The 22,737-nt window shown below is 38.8% G+C and overlaps 1 protein-coding gene across 1 annotated transcript; it reads right to left on the reverse strand.

The window, feature by feature from the left end:
• Positions 1-490: 490 nt before the first annotated feature.
• Positions 491-9,803, reverse strand: LOC131007114 (PH, RCC1 and FYVE domains-containing protein 1-like). Its single transcript, XM_057934267.1, has 9 exons — positions 9,241-9,803; positions 7,584-7,670; positions 6,457-6,546; positions 5,713-5,793; positions 5,415-5,609; positions 3,142-5,274; positions 2,509-2,655; positions 1,358-1,740; positions 491-1,018 (listed from the first exon to the last, which is right to left on the reverse strand). Exons 1-9 carry the CDS (start codon positions 9,316-9,318, stop codon positions 886-888), a joined length of 3,327 nt encoding a protein of 1,108 aa, XP_057790250.1. The 5' UTR covers positions 9,319-9,803; the 3' UTR covers positions 491-885.
• Between the last annotated feature and the right edge of the window lie 12,934 nt (positions 9,804-22,737).

Consider the following 22,737-nt stretch of genomic DNA (forward strand, 5'->3'; position numbering starts at 1 on the left):
GATGAAGAACGCGCTTTAGATCTAGAAATGCCGCCACCACAGTCATTCCACCACCACCACCACCACCACCACCTGCTTTCTACGTCGAGGGAGGGTAGATTCAACTGCAAGAGAGAGAATGACAGAGATGGCAGTGGATCTACGGCGTGGGCGAGAGGTGGTGATGGAACTGCAACATGCATTGTCTAAGGAACGGCGAGAGAGATTTGTAGTAGCGGATCTAATTTGCAGAGAGAGAGAGAGAGGGGGGATGGCAGGTAGGAATTTTTTTTTTTATGTTATTTATTTATTTTATTTTAAATTTTATTAAGCATGCTAATTAAAAAAAATATTTGTATTGATGGGTATAGTTTCTCTCTTTTTTTTTTTTATCATCTACCATCAATCCTTTTATTTATTATCATGAGTGAAACATAATATAATAAGGTATCTAGATTTCGACAAATGCTGTGACGCAAATTAACAAACTAACACATGATGAAAATACAAATTAAAGAAACAATGTAAGCAAGTTAGATAAAAAAGAAAAGAAAAAACAGTAGAGAATGAATTTGGTTTATAGAATATACATGGAAGGTGCTCACAACTAGAGCCACCACCCCACCCTATGAAGAATTTACATTTCTCACCCTCAAACGTCAAACCCCACGCAACGCTCTTCTGGGGAAAAAAAATGATAAACCACTGTCAACCATCAACAAGAATATTAGAAGAGGTTAAACAACCCAAAAAAACATTAGAAACCTTTCCTCCCCAACCCTCCAACCATCACTAATAACTCTTCAGACGTGAGGGGAGAACCGACAACCCACCCCCCCCCCCCCCCCCCAAAAAAAAAAAAAAAAGAAAAAAGAAAAAAATCATATACATACACAACGTGCACTGTTAATGTCCCAAGTCCTCACTAGCTATGCCAACACTTGACTTGTCAACCATCCGCACATTGTATTGTTCGTATACTCTTGCCCGGTTCTCTGCCCACCATGTTTCCGCTTGCTTCTCACTAAATCGCTTCCGACTGCATTCAAGCATTTCACAGCAAAATCAGGAGGAATCCTCCATGCTTTACATTTTCAACATTTTAGCCTAAACTAATCGTCTCACCTCTTCAAATGATAGACCAGGACATACTTTATAGTTACTAGTATACCAAAAAAGAAAAGAGATGAAAAAAACTGCTATATATTCTAAACCATGGTTCAATAACATGAAAAAAAAAAAGAAAAAAAAAAGGTGTTTTCGCTATGGAATGGACCGAATGGTTATGTAGTTATACCAGACATATTAGGAAAATTAAACATTAAATTGGAAGGTATTACATTAGAAAAAACATAGGCTAAAGCTGAATGCAACATACCTGAAACGAACTCGCTTCAGATCTTTGAGTCCTCCAGGTAGCGAGGTAAGAGTGATATAAACACCAGGCTCATCTTGCTCAACCCACTCATTTTCACTACGAGGATCACTTTCTTTTGGTCTATTACCATTTCTTGTTCCATCTGTATGTGCTGGTCTGCTGTGACCCAAACTGCGATTACTTGCAGTGCCAGACCCATTAGTAAGCAATGGGTTGTTTGACTCATTTGATTCCAGATCCAAGGTATTTGTTTGACCATTCACTCGATCAATAGAAACAATTGAAACATCATTAGGTATTGAAGGGGGAATAAGTGGATTGAAGGGCGGAGATTTGGTGCTTCTGGTAGAACCCACAGGAAGTCTTTCAGCCATTTCCTTCAGCTGCACAATAGAAAACATCATCAAGCTCCTATGAATTAATTTTTAGCAGACATGACCATTTATATCAATGAGAACTTCAAAGATTATTTCAGAAGAGTTCAAGAACTGGACTTTCATCCACATCTGGCAGGATTATACAACTAAAAGAAACTTTGTGAACGAGATTCCCAAAGCTATTGAAGGAACAAGAAAAAGCCAATTAATTAGCTCCAGCACTAGACAGCAAACAAATATCTTAACAGTGATGGGCAACATCAAGAATCTCTACAAGGTAAGAATATTTCTACTAGCAGTTGATTCTTCCAGGTAGTTCAACATCATAAAAGTGTGAGGGCCGAAATTAAAAAGGAAGAATGTGAAAAAAGTGAAGTACTAGCTAAGGTGTTCTTGGATATGTGGGCTTCAGATATGTGAAAGCAAATATATATATATATATATATATATATACAGATATTTTTTCTTCCTGATATACATGTCATGACATCTTTCAAAGCATTTGGGTATCCCCTCACTATTGACTAATGGTTCAGCAGAAAATGTATAACAAATAGAAGAAAGCCAAGTGTATGTTGTACTGTAAAAAGGACATATGAACCCGAGATTATTTTAATTAAAAAAAGGGTGTACAAGTAAAGTTGTCTTGACTGCTAGATAAAACAGGCTTATTTCCATGCTGTCAAAAAAAGAAAACATGCATTCTCTTACAGAAATACGTGCAAGTAAACATCTGAATTGTCATCTAGATTTTTATACAGAATTATTTCTTACTTGAGCAGTAAGTGATTTTATGACTTCTTTTGCAGCTTTGCACTTCGCAGTCTCTTCCCCTGCAATTGCTATTGCCTCCTTCAGCTGTGTAGTTGTTCTTTCTAGCTCTACTTCCTGAAGTTGAGCCTTCCGAGTGAGATTCTCCACCTGCACACAAAATATATTTCAATGCTATCTGAGACGGCCATAGTTATATCTGGCAGCAGCACATATAATCAGAGAACCACAATATATTTAACTTAGAGCTGTCCCGCGTAAAAGAAAAGAAATAACTTTTCCTTGATAAATGTAGAATACATGCTAGCGATTTCAATGAAAAAGTAAAAGTTTGTCCACATAAACATTTATCTCAAGTGAAACTTATGTAACTCCCTATAAGATAATAGGTCTCCTATTCAGCACCATCACTTATATAAGATAACCAGAGATTGAGGCTGTGCACTATTAGCTGATTAAGGTAAGATGAAAAACATGTCCACCCTAATAAATTCATCCCCAACCAACAGAAAGAGTTCAATGCGATAAGAACCATAAACGTGAAAAATGTAGGGCATGTATAACCACCATAAACAAATAAATGACATTAAAATAAGTAGCAGTAACAGAATACAGAACCAACTGCAAGGAAGTTACCTGTGCTCTTAATTTAATAACTTCTTGGCTGAGGTTATCATTAGTCGTCTTTGCCTCATCCAGAACAATCTTAGGTGATGTAAGTCCTCCGAGAGTAGGGGTTGGTGTAGTAGAGCGAGGAGGACTGGCCCGTCGTGATATTGGTGATGTTGCTCGAGAAACAATTCTTGATCCAGGAACTGAAGCTGAGAAGAATTTTTTGGATGAACCAAATACAGGATTGAAAGACTTTGAGATATTAAGAGCCCCCCACTGGGAGTTTCCATTTGGGATTGGTGATACACGACTGCTATTAAATTCCAGTTTTTTGTTTCTTTTAGAGGAAAGGCTCTCCCCTTGTTTCAAGGATTCCATTGAAGAAAACCTAGCTAGATTAGGGCGAGATCTTGTATCCAATTTCTCATCTTTGTCTTTAGCGTCATTAATTCCCTGATTCATACTTGCTCTTCTACTTATTGATGACTGAGATGAATTATCAGTTTCAATAGCCTTTCTCAATTTACTGAAGCAATTATCACAAACACGATACGGTTTATTGGGATTTGGCGCCATAGAAGCCCTAAGTGACTTCTTGCTGCTGCATGAATGACAAAAAACAAGGCCACAGTTGTAACAGTTGTGACGCTTCCTTTTGAAGTTAAATGGCAGGCGGCAGCCAGAACACATGGACTGATCGACCCCTGAGACCCACTTATGAAGGCAGATAGCTGCAGTGAAATTAGTACCACAAGCAATACTCTTTACTTGCTTGTCTTTCAGAGCTTCAACCAGAGTTGGATAATTTCGGTCATCCGTATCCCCATGACCCAACCTACCATTTGCTCCCTTTCCCCATGTATAAACTTCAGTTCTTGAAGTCAACACAGCCACATGATAGGCACCACAAGCTATCTCCTCCACAAAACTCTTCCCGAGTTTTCCCTCAACACGACATGGGAGCTTCCCATCAGCTTGAGGGTTTCCCAGCTGTCCATAAACTGGACTCCCCATGGCGTATACATGCCCAGAGGTTGTAAGAGCCACGGTCATACTGTGCCCACAAGCAACTTGGCAAAAATTAGGTTCTACAAGAGCAGCAACACAGGTAGGCACAAGCTTTGATTCCTTATCACCATGTCCAAGTCGACCTTTGTCGCCGTCTCCCCATGTAAAAAGCTTGCCTGAAGAACAGTTACTTGAACTTGAGCTTCCAACCATTACTTCAACAACTGCAGCAGTATGCCAAACACCACAGGCTGCTCGGACAGTGCGTAGACCCTTCAGAGATTCCACTTCTCGCGGCTTTGAGATACTTACACGATCTCCATGACCAAGAACTGCAAAAGTTCCATCACCAAAAGTAAACAACTGCCCAGCAGAAGTCACAACAGCTGTATGCCAAGGCCCACATGAGATTGAAGAAACGTGTATTCCCTCCAGTGGCCCATTTACTCTTTTTGGCACCCAATGGCTAACTTCATTGCCATGCCCTAGAAGGCCAAAATGACCATCACCCCAAGTGTATAAATCTCCTGAAAGTGTAACAGCACAAGAATGATATTCACCGCATGCAACAAGCTCAATATTTGTATTGCTGAGTGCATCAATTAACTTCGGATGCAAGACATCGGCATCTACGCCATGACCAAGCCTGCCTCCTAATTCTTCACCCCAAGAAAATATTTCTCCCTGTTTAGTCACTATGGCAGCATGCCGTCCACCACAAGCTATGTTCTGAACATCTAATACAACTGCAGATTCTAATGCTTTGGGCAATAATGCATCCATTTTCACTACAAGACTACTTCCAACTCTGTGTGGTCCACCACCAATAACACCATCCCCAGTGCCTTCTCCCCAAATGAAAACATCGCCCAGGGCATCACCATCATCATGACCAGAACCTTGACTTGATGAGCTTACAGCACTAGAAAGGCTCACTCTGAAGGCATCTACCCCCATTCCTTTCATGTGACCATGTATGCCATCAGAACCTCCAGAAGACACAGAATGCACCGAACCACTAGCAGAATCTGAGGGGAAGAAACCCTTTGGAGGCACAGCATACATTATGGCATCAGAAAATACCTTATCTAAACCATTTTTTGGAGGACTCTCATAAGGGCTGTGGAGACGAAGTTGATCACCACCATCCTGGTAAAGTGATTTCAAGTTGCAAAAGTTTACTTTAGAAAAGGTAAAAAAGTTAGGAAAAAAAAGAGAGTGAAGAGCATACAAATGTCTAGCCTATAAATCAGAAAAGAGGAAGTGTGGCTATAATGAAAGCAGTATACCTTCTGCAAGCTATCACCACTTCCAAAGGGGGAGTGCAGTGGCGAACTTCTTCTTGTGTATGTTCTAGGACTAGTAGCTCCAGAAGAGATTCCATCACTCCTTGATTCTGTTCTCCACTTCCGCTGGTGACCTCGTGAAATCAGTGCCTTAAGGCCACTAAACCAGACTTCAGCTTCCTCCTTGTCCTTACATATCTACAAAAGGAAAGGAAAATGGTTCAAATTAAATGATCAGAGAAAGAGCAATGGCCCAAATACTTGTTTTCCGAAGAACTTAGGATAACAAAGAGAATCTTACCAAATCAAGTGATCTGTCATTGTATATAAGAGAAAATGATTGGTATTCTTTCTCAGGTCGTGGGTACCTTTGAAAAATTGGCTGGAACAGGAGACAAATAGTCAGAATATGAAGAAGGCAATTCAAGTATTTACCCAGAAATGTATTAACAGGACTCATAAATTAATTGCGCACATACTCTACACAAATCAAATAACATCATATTCAGATAGCTCAAATCTCCAAACTGTAAGTTTAACAGTAAATGATTCAGTTCGTCTTTAAAAGATTCATAAGGGTACCCCAAATAGAATTCAGCATATGGAGGTTAAAAGTTTAGTTTAGTTCAGCAATACGATAAAAAATTACATTGAATATTTCAAACTCTAAGCACAATAAAAAAATAGTCCTAAAATCAATTATTTGGCCAGAACTATATTGATGAGCCATAAAGTACCGCTGGCACATGGATCTGGTTGGGCTGTCTTATTAAGTAAGTGAAGTCTATAGGAGCTGGGGATACATCTGTCTCACTTGGAAACATATGATCTACAAGCCCTAGTGCTTCCTGAATAGACGTACAAGATCTAGTTTGATTCTAACAGGTTGAGGGACCGCAGAGTAGAGTTTCTTGTAGTCATGTTAGATTTGCAGCATTATTTGACATATGAGTCTACAGGGACAAAATCATATGGTGAACCATAATTAACATGAAAAGTTATTGTGCATAAGCTGTCAATGAGGTGCGAGAAATAGGAAACTCACAGTCCGTTGCCCTGATATAATTCTGGAAACATGACTAAGTTTAAGGTGTTTCTCCTCTTTACCCGAGAACCATATAAGAACAGATTCATCCTGAAATAAAGCAGAAGCACTCGTTAGATTTTTACAATGTCTTTCCAAGATTTCTCAAAAGAGCAAAACCAGACCACAAATAACATGGTAAAAATGAAGGAATTAATAACAAATTAACAATGTGCCAGGGTTCAACAATCATGCTAAATGTGTTTAATGCTTTTAATGATCAGGGTACCAGCTCATATTCGATAGTACTTATCAGATTTACACAAAATAAGAAAACCTTTCTAGTGAACTTTAAGAAAGATTATCAGACTTGCATTGAATAAAGGTAGTAGAAGTTTATGACAATGTGCTACTTGAAGCATCCAACTCAAGTCTTAAATGAAACTAAACCCCAGGTCATCCATGCCAGCTCCCTTACTAGCAGAAGAAATCAGAGGCCAGAACATATCATGCATCACTTATAGAGGGGTTTATTTCAACCTACTACCTAGAGTTTATTTTTTATCACGCGAATCAACAATAGTTAATATACTCTGCATATTTTTTTTTAAATCCTCACAATCAAGGAGAGAAAGGTTCCACAAGTTTAACATATTGCTTTGTTTCCCTTTATCTGTTCTTCTTTCTTTTACTTTTTTTTTTGGGAGGGGGGTTGTTATACTTGAAATGTAGATTTAAATCATTGCTAGTATATTAAATTATACATGTGAAAACAATAATAGATCAATCCTCACTTTTGCAAATCAATAGTTTCACACATGCTATAAGTCTAGATACTAAGGGGCATATCGATCAACTGCTACAAAGTAGCAGCTAATCAGAGCATGCATTTGTTGTTGGCTGTGTTGTACACAACCATCAAGAAGTAAACAAGATTTCAATATACATGTATGACATTTAGCGGCAACAGGGTTACACATAGTTTCATGAACCTTAAAAACAAAAACAAAATTAAATAGAGAGAAACATATGAGCTAAAAACTGAAGACTATTGGAATTTATTGCATCCATAACTTATTGTAATGTCACAAACTGAAGTGACAAAGAAAATCCCAAAAGCCAAAATCTTAAATATCCAATGGACTTACATTTGCCAGACGGAATGGGCAAAATTTGGGCTTCCCTCTTCTCCCATACTTCAGTAAGTATGCCCCTTTCTTTAGAGCTGTGATAGCCTGTCATAAAAATCAGCAAATTTACAATAGATTAGCATAGCCTGTTGGACACAATAAATGAAATAGAAAGTAAGCGATTTTGTATAATTCCAGTTAACTATACAGAATACTACAAATATAATGAACAAAGCCTCAAACTAAGAAATTCAGTGAAAAATCCTAAGTCAAATTAAATGAAAATGCAGAAGATCAGCACGTCAAAGTTCCGTTTTTCAAGCTTAAAGCAACCACAACTTAAAGAAAAATCATACCACTATAAGTACATGATGATCAAGTGCTCAGAAAATGAAAAATATTGTTGAGCTGTTAGGAACTTTAAAGGAACAAAATATTTGAGCAATCACTTCATCATTTGAAGCTTTGATATCAATTGAGACTTCACTAGGAGCTATTCAGACACATGAAGATTGTACTAATTCATGCACCCCAAAAATGAAATGATGTTGCATAAGTTTGCCCAGAAAGATAATCATGAAGGTTAACCAAGACTATCATCATGCTTTAACTCGGTCTACTGAGCTCCATTCCATGTTTTGCATACTTCTGGCAACATTGGCCAATTTATCATTTATATCTTTAATTTGGATGAACTATAAATATAATATATGGGACGCCAGCGATACAAAAGTATAGTGTGAACGTGTTGTGGAACTGACAAGGCCACTAGCCAGCAATCATGGGAGTGCCAGGAGTGAGATATAAGTAATGTTTGGCATACCCATGCCATGCAAACAATAATTAAGAAAACTTAATTAAGCTTAAAGAAATTCTCAGAAATTTTCAGAAATCTTGTCAATGGATACTTCATGAGTTGATGTCAAGTATTTTGACCTGAGTATCGATGATTGGAATAAAATCGGTGAGAATCAAAGAAATAAGACGCCGGAAAATTAGAACACGTCTTCAAAATCTTTCTCTCCAAGCAAAAGTCTGAGGATTCTCTTATAGCTTTCTGATTCTTACTTCTAGATCATGCTTTTACAAAATCATGTCAGTTTAAAAGGCTGGTGATCCACTTAGAAAAAAGTACTTAGTTAAACCAAATAGCCAGTACGGCAAGCAGCAAATGAAGCCTTTCTGCATAGAGTAACTTCAGCTATCAGTGCATTTGCATTACGCAGTATAAAAATCTTAGGAAACAGAAACACGACACCACAAATATGCATAAGAAGGAAAAATTGTTAAAGAGCTCCAGCAATATCAAAGAAGAGCCATAACCCCAAACCCCCAACCTCAACCCACCCACGCCACCATCAACCCAATCCATCCCATGAAATACATCAGAATGTGACTATACCTAATTTTACCCTGATAATGATATTGATCTTTATCCTTATGAACTACAAACTCTAGCCAGCTCTTTATGAATTTCTAACTAGAAACAAGCCCATGCGTATAGTAATTAGCAATTTGAATAAAATTCGAAGAACGCAATCAGCTAACCCAAATGAACAGAAACTATCACCACAAACACACTAAGCAATAGAGAAATTAATACAGCTCAATCCAACACCCGAGAGTTAAAATGCTCATAAAACCAAAAGGTAATAACAAGCCAATTAATTTATACTTGTTCAATATCCCTCTCGATTGGGCCACCAGTTCTGCTGACGTCGGAGCTGCTCATCCTATCGGCGGCGCGTGACATCAAAACAAAAATTTCCGCTTTCCCGAACAAGCCCTAAATGAAAACCCTCCTCCATCCACCATCCACACTCATAAAATACTCAACTCCCAGTCAACTGCACGCCGTCGGCAGCAGAGTAACCGCGCGAATTGCACAAGGTACAACTGCAGAGCTCGCCAATTGCCGAGTAAACGTGAGTTAGTAACCAAGTAGGAGAATGAAGTCGTGAATAAATCGACGGCGTAGGAGAGGGTAATATCGAAGCCGATTGACGGCTGCGGTGAGGCGAAGATGCGAGTTGTGAGAGAAAATGGGAGATCAGGGAAAGGCGAGTTGAGTAAAATTCAATGGGTTTTTGATCTGATAATTAACAGTTTCTTTTGCAGCTGGAGTGTGTAACAGTACTATTCTGTGCACAGATATGAGAGAGAGAGAGAGAGAGTGTGGACTTGTGGAATTCCAATTCTTTTCTAATTCTCTTCTTTTTTTTCCTTTTTATTCTTTTTGCCTTTTCTTTATGGGAGTAAAAATGAAGGAAGAAGATGTAGCAATTTGGTTAAATGGATAAATAATTGAACTTCCAATTAATTATTTCCATTTAGTATGTTAAGTGACAGTCATCTCTGGATACAAAAATGATTAATAAAACCTTGATGTGACATTTGTAATTTTAGTTTGAGTAACATCTACCACTCATTGCATAATTGGCACTTAAAGATGCGTCACCAATAGTTGAGAGATTGTTTTTGTATGGCCACATGCAAATATTTACCTAAAAACACTTGCAACGTTAGGTAAAAACCTTCGACAAATTTTTTCCTTAATTTCGTTTTCTGGGGAGGTATGCTCATGGTTTAATTAAGGGGCTATGGTAAAAAAGAAATACACGAATTTTGATTAAAAAAAATTATCTGAATTTTAAATTAATTTAAAAAATTTATAAATTTATATTTTAGTTGTAATTTACATCATGGTTGACTTTCGACAAAATTATAGCTTAGTTGATAGTCGGAAGTTCACTTGATATTGGTGTACTTTCTAATGATGAGGAATATTTAGAAGCTCGGAGATTTAAAAGGCAAAACTTAATATATTTGACTTAATTTCGACCATCAAAAAAGTTCTAATTCCGCCGAAAGTCAAACTCATGTGAAAATTGCAACTAAAATATAAGTTCATGTATTTTTTGGCTTAATTGAAAGTTTACATAAAAACTATTCCCCTCGTCCCATCTATCTTGAGACAAAATTTTATTATGTTAAGTGTGGTTGGTGAAAAAATGAAAAGGTCAACAAAGAGTAAAACTTTTGCCAAATAAAAAAAATATCTCAAGATAGGTAGAGACGTCTCAAAATAAAAAATATCTCAAAATAGGAAAGACGAAAGGAGTACAATTTTTTTTTTTATCAAAATTCATATTTTTTTTCCACAATCCCTTTTATTAAATGATTAATGGAGCCTTCGTAGTGTGTAAGTTATGTAGCTGTTGAAAAATAAATTATAAACGTCGAAGAATACTCACGTAAAGTTTATGATTATATATAAAGGACTTGAGCTATGATATGCAATTATCTAATTTGATTGTCAATGGTAAACTTATTAGGAGGCATTTAGTTTGGTGGATGTGATAGATAAAATTGATAAGATTGATAGGATTGGATGAGTGATTAAATAATTCATCCAACTTTTGGGGTGATAAACAATCACTCATTTGGGTGATTAGATATGAGTCATGTTATCAATCACAGGCTCAATCATGCAAACCAAACACCTTATTAAGGTGGATTATTTTATCAATTATGCCTTATCACTCAAACCAAACACCTCCTATAGAACATCGTTATTGACCAGTAGTAATATTTTGTTATTGACCATAATTACTAAGCAATTTATTTCGAGTAATTGAAATGGCGTTCATTTATGACATATGGTAACTAAAATTTATGAGGAAGTCTTGGGTGGTGAGATTGGTCTCACCTAAAAATCGGGTCTGACTTGACACGATCCTCCACATGGCAAGAGAGAAATGACTGAGGGCGCGCGAACAAGTGGTTGGCATAGTAGCGGCATGGATGCGATGCAGGGGCACACCGGTTGAAAGGAAAGGTGGCACGAGTGCAGGGCTTGAGGTGCGCCGGTAAGAAAGTAAGGCGGCACGGCCGCGGAAAAGGGCGTGGCGACGGTGTGAATGGCGGACACAGAGAACTTGTATTTATTTGGTTAAGTAATTTATTATCGTAAGAAAAAATAATTATTGATATGAAGAAAGGTAATGTTTCAAAATATGAATAATTCGAAGTAATTATTGTTGTGATGAAAAGTAATAATCAACATGAAAAACTTTAAAATTTGTAAAACGTTACTTTTTTTTCACAACAATTGTTATTTCTATTCACGAAAAATTGTACTATTATTTATTCAATCTGTGCCCTGCTCTTATTTAGACATGTCTCATACATAAGACCGGGTGTATGTGTATATTACTCCCTCCGTCCCAAAAAAATTTGCCCTAATTTCCTTTTTTAGGGTGTCCTATTTGCCCAAATCTCATTACTTTCTATTTTTGTATATGACCACACCATCAGTTTTACAATTACTACCATTTAAACATTATTTTGTACATAACCCCACCGTCAAATAACTTTTTATCAACTCCTTCCATGCATATCATTTGTGACATTCTTTTGCTTCCGGTTGGGACTGACTTTGACACGCGTTATTGGAAGTCCTCGATTCATGGCAAAGTCACCATGGCTCTTGCCTTTGCCAACAATTGCTAGAGATTTCTCAAAGTTCTTTGGGGATCTTGGCTCTGGGAAACCTATATCCATGTTAGACGATTGCTTGTGTGTTGGAGGATTCTTCATAGTCGCATGCCCACCTTTGACTATCTTATCCACTATGGTCTTATCAGACTTAATTGTTGTACATTCTGTCTCGGAGGTGCCAAGAGTGCTGATCATATCTTTTGGGGTTGTAGATGTGTGTGCCCTAATTGGTTGGTTCAATTTCTCTCACGCCATCCACGCATCGAACATCCATAGCTTCCTTATTTCTGCTTAGAATTATAAGCTCAATCCTCAAATTCTTTGTTTCTGGAAAGCGGGGGTTATCACCCTTATTTGGGTGATTCGGATGCAAAGGAATAGTTGTCTGTTTGATAGCAAGATTTTCGATTTCAGGCGAGCATTTCATACAGTTAAAGTTGCGTTTCAGGAAATTGATGGTAATTTTTGAAATCTTGGCCATATGCACAATGTTTGGTTAGACTATCTTATTCTATGAGCCATCGACGTCCCAGCTAGAGCGGCGACACCTCTAGATTTCCTCTCGGTTCACTGGTGGCTTCCTATTGCCCCTTGGATTAAAGTTAACACGGACGACTCAACTATGGGTGGTGCGCTGGGTCTCATTGTTGCTGGCGGTGTCTTCCATTGAAGCTGGGTTCGTGACTGCTTTCACTTCAAAGGTGGGATGGGCTATTCCTTTGAAGCCGAACTCTTAGCTGTCATTGTGGTTGTCCAGATTGCTCACTCTCGCAGTTGGACCTAGTTGCGGATTGAATCGGACTCGACCTACATTGTGGAACTTCTTCAATCTCGTCCCAAGGATGTGATGTGGAGTTTTGTTGCGTCATGACGCAATGTGCTCCTTGTACATCAGGGGTTCCAGATTCAAGTAATTCATATATACTGTGAAGGCAATAAAGTCGCGGATATTATGGCCGGATGAGGGTTGGTGGCCTCACAAGCTAAACGTTATAAAACATACGGCCCGTCGTGACATAGCTACTCACAACCATATTCGAATGGTGAATTAGTTGCATGGGTCTTTGGCTTCGGCTTGGGGTGTTGTTTTCGTACTTTTTTGAGGGGCTCTATTTTTGGTGTTTTGGTTGGGATCTTTGGTGCTTGTGTTTGGAGCGTCTTGGATAGGGGTGTCAAATCGGGATGCGGGTATCGGGTATACCCGACCCGACCCCTATACCCGTGTGAGTTTCAGGTACCCGATACCCGCTTTTTACGGGGTGCGGGTCAGGATCGGGTATTGATATTTCAAAATATGCGGGTATCGGGTATACCCGAATACCCGCCTAAATATTTAATTAATACTCCCTTCGTCCCACTTCAATTGGCACTTTTACTTTGGGCACGAAGATTAAGAATAAAGGATTGGGCGTGTAAAGTGGGTGATGACCATTTGTTTAATGTGTGTAGAGAAGGTATGGACCACATACTATTTTTGAAAAGTGTCAATTAAAGTGGGACCGACAAAAAAGGTAAGTGTGTCAATTGAAGTGAGACGGAGGGATTATATATTTTTAATATTTTATATAAGTTAATAATATTTTAATATCAAAAATTCAAAATTCAAAATCCTAATTCCTAATTGAAGAACTGGAACAAAAAGAACTTCTCTTCTCTCTGCCTTGCGATTTGTGAATAGAATGCAAATAGAATGCAATGTATAATTTATAATTGTTGATGAATATATAGATTTTCTACTCTACTCATGATTTTAATTAGGCAAAATATTTTGACTTTGGTGGGAACTTGTGGTTTTACAGTTTACAATTACAATTTACACCAAATAAGCTTTTCTATTAAAAAAAAAAAGTTTGTGTTTGAGAGATAAGGGGCCGATTTGTATAGAAAATTAAATCAATTTTCAGGATGTTTGTGCACTATTTTATAGGATGAATTTTTGATAGGATGATAAGAGTGAGACTATATGTACGCTAATACATTATACACAGTAACACATACATATGAATAAATTATTTAAAAAAATGGATTAGAATGGACATATAGTATTATGCAGTTCTTGGATCGAATTTAGGTAGATTAACCCAAATATAAATGAATTAAAATTTGATTTATTAATTAGCCAAAAGAAGAGAAATTTGAAAAATTGGTTGAATTGCGGGTATGCGGGTACCCGCATCGGGTATTAGGGTACCCGACAGTGTGGTCAGGGTCGGGACCGGGTAGGAAAAAAATTGAATTTGCGGGATCGGGTACCCGCAAAAATCGGGTAGGGTACCCGACCCGTCCCGTTTAGACACTCTTAGTCTTGGAGCTTTTTTCAGTATCCTGGTGCGCTAGGTACTGGGTGTCGGGAGGTCGGGCTTTATTGGTGGCTCCGCAATTGAAGGAACTTGATCATTTTCCCTAGTTAGCGTCGAGGTTCTACTGGTTTTCGCCGTTGGTGCAAGCCTTGGAGCTTGCGTCGATTTTCTGCAGCTTTGGTAGCTAGGCATGCGAGCGATGTTAGTGCTGCAGACATGATCGTTTGGCAACCATCTGCCTGTCGCATTCAGCTGCAGGATTGCTCGTTCAGACATATGGTTCGTTTCTTGCATCAGAGTTTTCGGATTCGCATGGTTCCGAGGTTAGAAGTGGTTTTTTTTCTGTGTTTGCGGGTGGCTTTCTAGAGAGATTTATTGGGTGGTGATGGTTAGTCGAAAACTTCCCAATGGTCTTTGCTGGATTTTCTATGCGGATAATGTTTTTTGTTGGGTGATGGCTAGCCCAAAGCTCAGTAATGCTATTATCTTTTCGATGACAAGCAATTCAGTGCTAAGCATCTGCTGCACACAGTCCGTCTTGCGTTTCAGAAGATGGAGGGAAATTTCTGCAAGCTGGGCCATATGAGCAATTCCTGGTCGAACTACACTACTCTCAAGAATATTGGTGTTTCCCCTAGGGTGGCACCTCCTCCTGAGTTTATTTTAGTGCATTGGTGGCCTCCCACGGCCCCTTGGATTAAAGTTAACACCGATGGCTCGGCGTCTGGTTCCCTAGGTATTATCTCTGCGGGAGGCGTGTTCCGGGATCATTGGAGTTGGGTTAGGGGCAGCTTCCACGCGGAGGCAGGTCGGGGTTATGCTTTTGAGGTTGAATTGCTGGCAGTTATTGTGGCAATTCAAATTGCCTCTACTCGTGGTTGGACTCATCTCTGGATTGAGTCTGACTCTACCTATGTTGTTAACTTGCTAAGCACCCGCTCAGAGGATGTTCCTTGGCGCTTTGTGGCGTTGTGGAAAAATGTGTTTGGTCTTCTTCAGAGGTTTAATCCTATGGTTACGCATATCTTTCGGGAGGGCAACAAAGTCGCTGACATTATGGCATATCCTTCTCGTGAAGATGGATGGTGGCCTCAGGAGCTTGATATCATCAAACAAGTTGTCCGCCTCGATATGGCTACTCATAGTCATTTGCGCATGGTAACATTATTTCTCACTGCATGCTGTTGTCGTTTGTGCTTTTTCTTTTTAATCTGATGCGTCCTTTTAGTGCTTGGGTGGTGGTTGTTTTTGGTGTTGTTGGTTGGAGTGTCGTCTGGTGCCTTTTTTCAGTTTACTGGTGCTCTAGTAGCTAGGCCTTAGAGGTTTAGACTCCTTTGGATGCTCCGCCGTTTCTCTAGACGTCGAGCGGTTCTCTTGAACGACCGTTTCTGAATTGGCTTTTGCCTTCGTCCACAGTGGCGAAGACTTCCGCTTGCTCACACTAATGCTTTGTGTGACCTTGGTGAGTTTGCTGGTTTTGGTTCGGGTGTGGACATTGTTGATTGTTTTCCTACTTTTCGGCGTTGTGTCGAGTTATTTATTTTTTGTTTCTTTGTCGTGTTTTTAGGCATGTGGGGGGTTCCGGGTTTGCTTAAGGGCGATGGTCAGGCCGGAGCTTCTGAAGTACGCCCCCCTCATGTTGGCTTTTCCTGTTTCTTTGTTGTCGTTCTTCTTTTTTAGATGAGTACTCTTTTTTCTTTTTAAGTGTTTTCCCACTGAGTTTTCCTTAAAAATGTTTTAATGAGACTCGACATTTAGTTTGCTTCTTTGTGCTTTCAAGGGTTCCTAGGTTTTTATTTTTTTAATAATAGCTTTATTTAAAAAAAATGCATCACTCGAGTTCAAATCCTGGAGAGAAAAAAAATTATTTTTTTTCGAGTACATTAATATTAACTGTGGATGCATTCATTTTTATAGTAAATGCATTAATTTTAAAGTACTATTTTGAGATAGCCATTTTGAACAACAAAACACAATATTTGGCCACAAATCTAAAAAACTCAAATTTTGACCATTTTGTTTTGTTTAAAGATTGTTTTGCCCTTAATTAGGGCGGATCGGATTCGGGTTTGCACGCGGGTTAGGCACACTTGGCACTATTACTGCCAAAAGTGCCAACAGGAAAAAAAAATCTAAGTAAATTGATACTTTTGGCACTATTATTGCTAACAGTACCATGCACGAATCGTACTAGTGACCATAAGAGAGAGTATATGACACTAATGACACTAATATAGCCATAAGTACCATTCGTGGAACACCCAAAATGGAGAATCTAAACCCTAAATTGATAATCTTAACCCTAAATGTGGAATCTAAACCCTAAATAGATAATCTAAACCCTACGGGGAAGTGTTCAGAATGGCCGTATAATTGCACTCATCTATATAAGACAAGACAGTGTATCAACATAAGTAAATGGCACTATTGGCACTAATATGATCACTAGTACCATTCCTGTATGGCAATATTGGCACTAATAGTGTCAAATGATCACTAGTACCATTCGTGCATGGCACTATTGGCACTAATAGTGTAAAAAATACTAGTTTACTTAGATTTTTTTTTCTTTTTCGGTTGGTACTTTGGCACTAAAATTGCCAAGTGTGCCTAACCCGCGCGCAAACCCGAATCTGATCCGCCCTAATTAAGGGCAAAACAATCCTAAAACGTAAAAAAATGACCAGATTTTGTGCTTTTCAAATTAGTGACTACAATTTGTGTTTTCTTCTTCAAAATGGCCTCGCGGATGTATTGTTTCTTAATTTTAATAGTTCACACGTTTTTACAAAAATGTAGTTATCACTAGAACCACACCTTATATATATATATATATATATATATATATATATATATATATATATATATATAGAGAGAGAGAGAGAGAGGGAGAGAAAATTTTGAGGTAGCCAAAATGAAGCATAAAACACAATTTATGGCCACTAATTGAAAATACTTAAATTTTGGCCTTTTTTTTCGATTTCAGACGATTTTAACCTTAAGAGGCGAACTGGGTAGGATCTGGCACGTGGGTCGTGTGCCGGGTAGGGTTTAGGGTCGCGGGTTATGGGGTTTCAACAAAATTGATTTTTTACCGCGATTTACCCTTCTCGCTCGGGCATTTTACCCTAAATCGCACTCAGCCGCGCCACCGGAAATCTCGTGGAAAACCGTCGTCAACCACCTTCATCTTCTCCACCTGCATATTATCCGTTTCTCCACTCAACTCCACTCCAAAAATTACCAACAGCAAGCGCAAGGGCGCTTCACAATCCGACTCCAGCTCCACCTCCAACCGCCAGCACGCTGCAGAATCCAGCGAGGAAAAAGCCGGATCTGGAGTTCCTGGAAACGTCATGGATATTTGCAAAGAAATCAATAGAGAGGAGAGTTCCGGATCTGAGGAACAATAAACACCGATCCGGATGGTGACTCTTCCATCCACGGCCGAAGAAGCCAGAGAGAAAGAAAAAGCCGGCGAGGAAGAAGAAGCTGGCGAGGAAGAAGATTTCGGAGAGAAAGAAGAAGTCGGTGAGGAAGAAAAAGCCGGCGAGGAAGAAGATTCTGGAGAGAAAGAAAAAGTCGGAGATGAAGAATCCACCGAGGAAGAAGACTCCGAAGAGTCCCCCGGTGAATATGATGATGATTTGTCAACTACAGTAATTCCTTGAAAACCCTAATTTACTTGATGATTTGCATGTTGGAATTACTCAGTTCTTTGGGAATTTCCTTTGGCACTTATGGCACTAATAAGTGCCATAAGTGCCAAGAGGACCATTAATTACTTGGCTTATTTTGGATTACTGATTTTATTTTGGGATTTCCGTTTGTAGATCTGATGCTCATCACCGTTTAACCTATCCTCTTAGGCTTAGTTGAAGCTTTTAACATTTTCATATATTGACATGTTTCATTGTTCGTTTGAATTATGTAATCATGACCTTTTATAGGTATTTGTCATTGTTGGAATCTGTTATTATTGGGATTTCCTTTGGCACTTATGGCACTATATTAGTGACATAAGTGCTAGTGACATAAGTGCCAAGAGGACCATTGATTACTTGGTTTTATTTTAGATTTCCTTTGGAACTTATGGCACTATTAGTGCCATAAGTGCCAACTATGTATTGAAGCTCTTATTATAATACGTTTTGACATATGCTTTTATTTTCTGAATGAAGGTACAATGGAAATTCCAACGGAAAGATATGCAGAACATAAACCACAAGGTTAATATTAAGGGCAATGAAAACATCATTGAAATCATAGACAATGTTATAGAGGATTATGATGGATACCGTGAGCTGGAAGAGTCCGTTTTCTGTGATTTTCTCAAACTGTCGTCCCGCATATCACGATCAGGCCAATGCCTGCATTACTTGATATCAAGACAGATATCAGTAGTACCAAAACTAGATGAGACCGTGCTATTTTTTTACGCGAATGGCTAAGTGACGAGGTTTTCTAGGATTGAGTTTTTTTTATGACAGGATTGAAATTTGGATCAAGCGACTTTAGCCCCTATGCAGATCACATCATACCTGAAAATTCTTTTATCAGAGAGTTCTTGACGGTAGTGAAATTTCCCCCAACAAATTGAGGCAGATGTTTATGACCCGGGGTTTGGGTGAGCATAAACTAGACTACATTAAGGCAGCAAAGATGCTAATAGTGACAGATCTGATATTTGGCTATGATGGGATGAATTTCAGTATTTCGAATTGGCTCTGGGTGCTATTAGAGAAGAAAACAGCATGGGAGGAATTCCTATGGGGCAGTTTGTCATTTTAGATGACAATTCATGCAATCAAGAAGGTGAGATGCGCCTCAGCAGCAAATGCATCATATCATCTAACCGGGAACACTCTTGCCTTCTTGGTAAGTAACATTAAATATTGTTCAATTCACACTGTTTTCCAAATAAAAACTAAATTAACTCATTTGATTCTGTGTTGTCAGACTTAGGTGTATTGTGCTCTCCCAAAGCTGGGAAAGAATATCGGAGAAAGAAAACCCTCAAAAGTATTCCCCCGGATGCTGAAGTTCACCTACACTAACAATCTCACGAGACCGGTAGTTGACAGACAGGTAAAAATACTTAATAATTTCTTCTTTCAATATGTATGTTTAATAATGATCTGCTCATCTTGGCACTTATGGCACTAATAGTGCCATAAGTGCTAACAGCACCATTTTTACTTAGTTTTATTTTGGATTTCGGTTGGCACTTATAGCACTAAATAGTGCCATAAGAGCCTACGGAAATCCAAAATAAACCTAAGTAAAATGGTTCTGTTGGCACTTATGGCACTAATAGTGCCATAAGTGCCAAAGGAAATCCAAAAGAAAAATCAAGTAAAATGGTCCTTGTGCAGGTTTATTTTTCACTGAAACCAACAGAAGAGGAAAAGCAACATAAGCACTGGGCATCTATTGAAGAAGAAGGAATGCAATTCATTTTGCAGTACAGTCCCACTGCAGATGGCAGCAAGAAAAGAGCAAAGAAAATGGCCGCGAGGTATGCGGGGGTTAGAATGATTCAAGAACCAATGATAAAGAGCGAAGGAGAAGGAAGAAACCAGCAACAACAACAACAGGGAGAGGCTGTGATCACATTCACAGCCTTGCAAATGAAGCAATTTATTGAAGAAGTGGGAGAAAATGCAGCAAAGAGAGCGCGCATTGAAATTGCTGAACATTTCAAGCAGGAAGAGCTGATAAATGAGATAACTGACTGTGTCGTCAGCTAATTGCATCAAAGACAACAATATAGGCCACCACAAGAGGTTAAAAATTCTTAGTGCTTAGTATTGTATTCCTCGTACTAATCATTGTTTTCAAACCAGCTTGCAAGCACAGCAGAATGGAAGGCGCACTGTGAATCTGAGGAGAGATTGTACCGCCAAATATGGGGACCACCGGCTTCTATGCCAACACCAACACCCACACCACCAGCAAATGCAGACATTGAAGCCGGAATATCAGCCGCAGCAGCAGCACCAGCAACCGCACAACATGAAGCAGGAACATCTGCGGCAGTGGAAGCAGCAGCAGCATCCTCGCCTCAACAATTGGCTCAAATCAGACCAACAAGGATAAGGATGCCATCTGCAGCATGTAAAAGTCTATTCCGACGTGATGATGTTAGAGGAATAGATTTTCAAAGGTACCTGAGGAGCAAAGAAGCTGAACAGTAAGTAATTAAATAACATTGTACAAATTTGGCCTAATGTATGACACAAATGGCACTAATATGGCCATTTGTGCCAACTGTACCATCATTCCAATTAACATTCTCATATGCATTGGTATGTACAGGAGGAATGTAGGATTGCCATTTCTGGTGGACAAGAATTAGTTTAGTCAGATAAAGAAGCCTACCGAAAAGCTAGAGAGTCAGATCATAGACTCCTACATTGCTGTGCTAGCAGCAAAACCTGAGTTGGCTGGTTTTGAAGGAATTGAATTCCCTGCAAACATTTCCATCACAGGCACAATGTTCACGGTATGTTAGTTACACGAGATTTAAAAAAAATTATTTATAATAATTAAACTATATAACAACTCAAAATTACTTAATAATTTCTTCTTTTAATATGTATGTTTCGTAATAATCTGATCATCTTGGCACTTATGGCACTATTAGTGCCATAAGTGCCAACAACACCATTTTACTTGGTTTATTTTTGAATTTCGGTATTAGTGCCATAAGTGCCAACAACACCATTTTACTTGGTTTATTTTTGGATTTCGGTTGGCACTTATGGCACTATTAGTGCCATAAGTGCCAACATCACCATTTTACTGGGTTTATTTTTGGATTTATGGCACTAATAGTGCCATAAGTGCCAACCGAAATTACAATATAAAGTATATAACAACTCAAATATAATAATGCACAGACCGCCATAAAAGAAGTATGGAAGGAATTACATGGTCATGATCCAGAAGGCACAAAACATGACCCAAAAAATGAAGAGATCATACCAGAGGAACAAATGAAAAGGCTATGCTTGTTTGCAAAGGGGAAAAAGCCAAAATAGGGGGAGTATGTCAAGAAATCGAACGATGTTGAGAAGGTTAGTGTGTCAATACCCAAATGAGTCAAGTCTAAGTCATATTGTTTACTTTTTTTACTGATGGATGTTATTTAATGTCAGCTCATCATGATTGTTTACTTCACCGATCACTGGGCCACCTGTTTGGTGGATTTCAAACAACATGAGTTGACGATATATGACTCCAATAAGCACAAGTTCGATGATATCCATCTCGACATACGACAATGTGCTTTCTTGCCAATCTGCAGGATGATACCACAGATCCTGAAAAAGATTGGCTATTATGACAAGCGCAATGTTGACGAGAAATACACAGAATGGATATTTGCCTACCCATACGATGGATCGAATAATCTGAAACAACTGGATAAAGTAAGTTGTGGGCCTTTGGCTCTTAGGTATGTTGACATGATGCTCTGACTGGAAAGTATGATCGAAAGAACATGACCAAGGCGAAGGTTCAAAATTTCATGAAAAGATAGCAGAAAGCATCTACAAGTTCAGCACGGATGAAAGTACATTTGAGCCCTTGGATGATGAAGATGAAAAAGAGGATGACAGTGAAGGTGATGTGGCAGTCAATCTTAATGAATGAACAATCAGCTTATGTTTGTAAAATAATTTGTAGCATGCTTGAAAAATAACTTGGTGATCAATTAGTTTATTTTAATTATGTGATATATATGGTATGTGTTAGTCAGCTTCGTAACAGGTTTTGATTTTGGAGCCGATGACGGCCACCCGAAAACCGTGTGTATCGTTCCTTGATATCCTTAATTTTTTAGTAACTCGGGAACGACAAAGGGAGCCTAGATATAACCCTGCTCGGGTTTTCTTGCACAACAGAATTTTTAGCCCTGTACTTACTCTGCGGGACTCTTGCGCTAAAGAGGGACCTCAAATAACCATGGGACTTCTCTGAGCAACGAAACTACCAGCCTTGCATTTCTGGTGAAGGTACCAAATTCTTGAAAGATGTTACGCACTTACTTGCAATGAGCTGGATCATATGCTTCTTCAACAAGTTTGGTGTTCATGAACCATAGTGCTTGATTATATGCAAGTTATCGAGCAATGAATCGATCTCAAGCAGAATGATAAAGAATGGGAATGGGAGAATTTCATTATACTTCAAGAACCAATGGCGACTCAGTAGAATAAGGCTCTAGGTGAATGATGGGGAACTTCCAGTCCTGCGCTGACATCTCGACATAACATATTATTTCTAGCCTTGCATTTATCCATGGGAATTCGGGAGTTGGGAGACTGCGGGGCAGCCTTGCACTTATTTCTTAGGCCTGCTCGGGACTA

Source organism: Salvia miltiorrhiza, chromosome 1, assembly GCF_028751815.1.
Source record: "Salvia miltiorrhiza cultivar Shanhuang (shh) chromosome 1, IMPLAD_Smil_shh, whole genome shotgun sequence".
NCBI lineage: Eukaryota > Viridiplantae > Streptophyta > Magnoliopsida > Lamiales > Lamiaceae > Salvia > Salvia miltiorrhiza.

Excerpts from the sequence above, each read along its gene's own strand:
- LOC131007114 (XM_057934267.1), bottom strand. The coding sequence starts at position 9,318 with ATGTCACGCGCCGCCGATAGGATGAGCAGCTCCGACGTCAGCAGAACT. Across the intron at positions 5,610-5,712 it reads ATGACAGATCACTTGATTTG|ATATGTAAGGACAAGGAGGA; the intron begins GTAAGATTCTCT and ends TTCCTTTTGTAG. Across the intron at positions 2,656-3,141 it reads TTATTAAATTAAGAGCACAG|GTGGAGAATCTCACTCGGAA; the intron begins GTAACTTCCTTG and ends TTTTGTGTGCAG.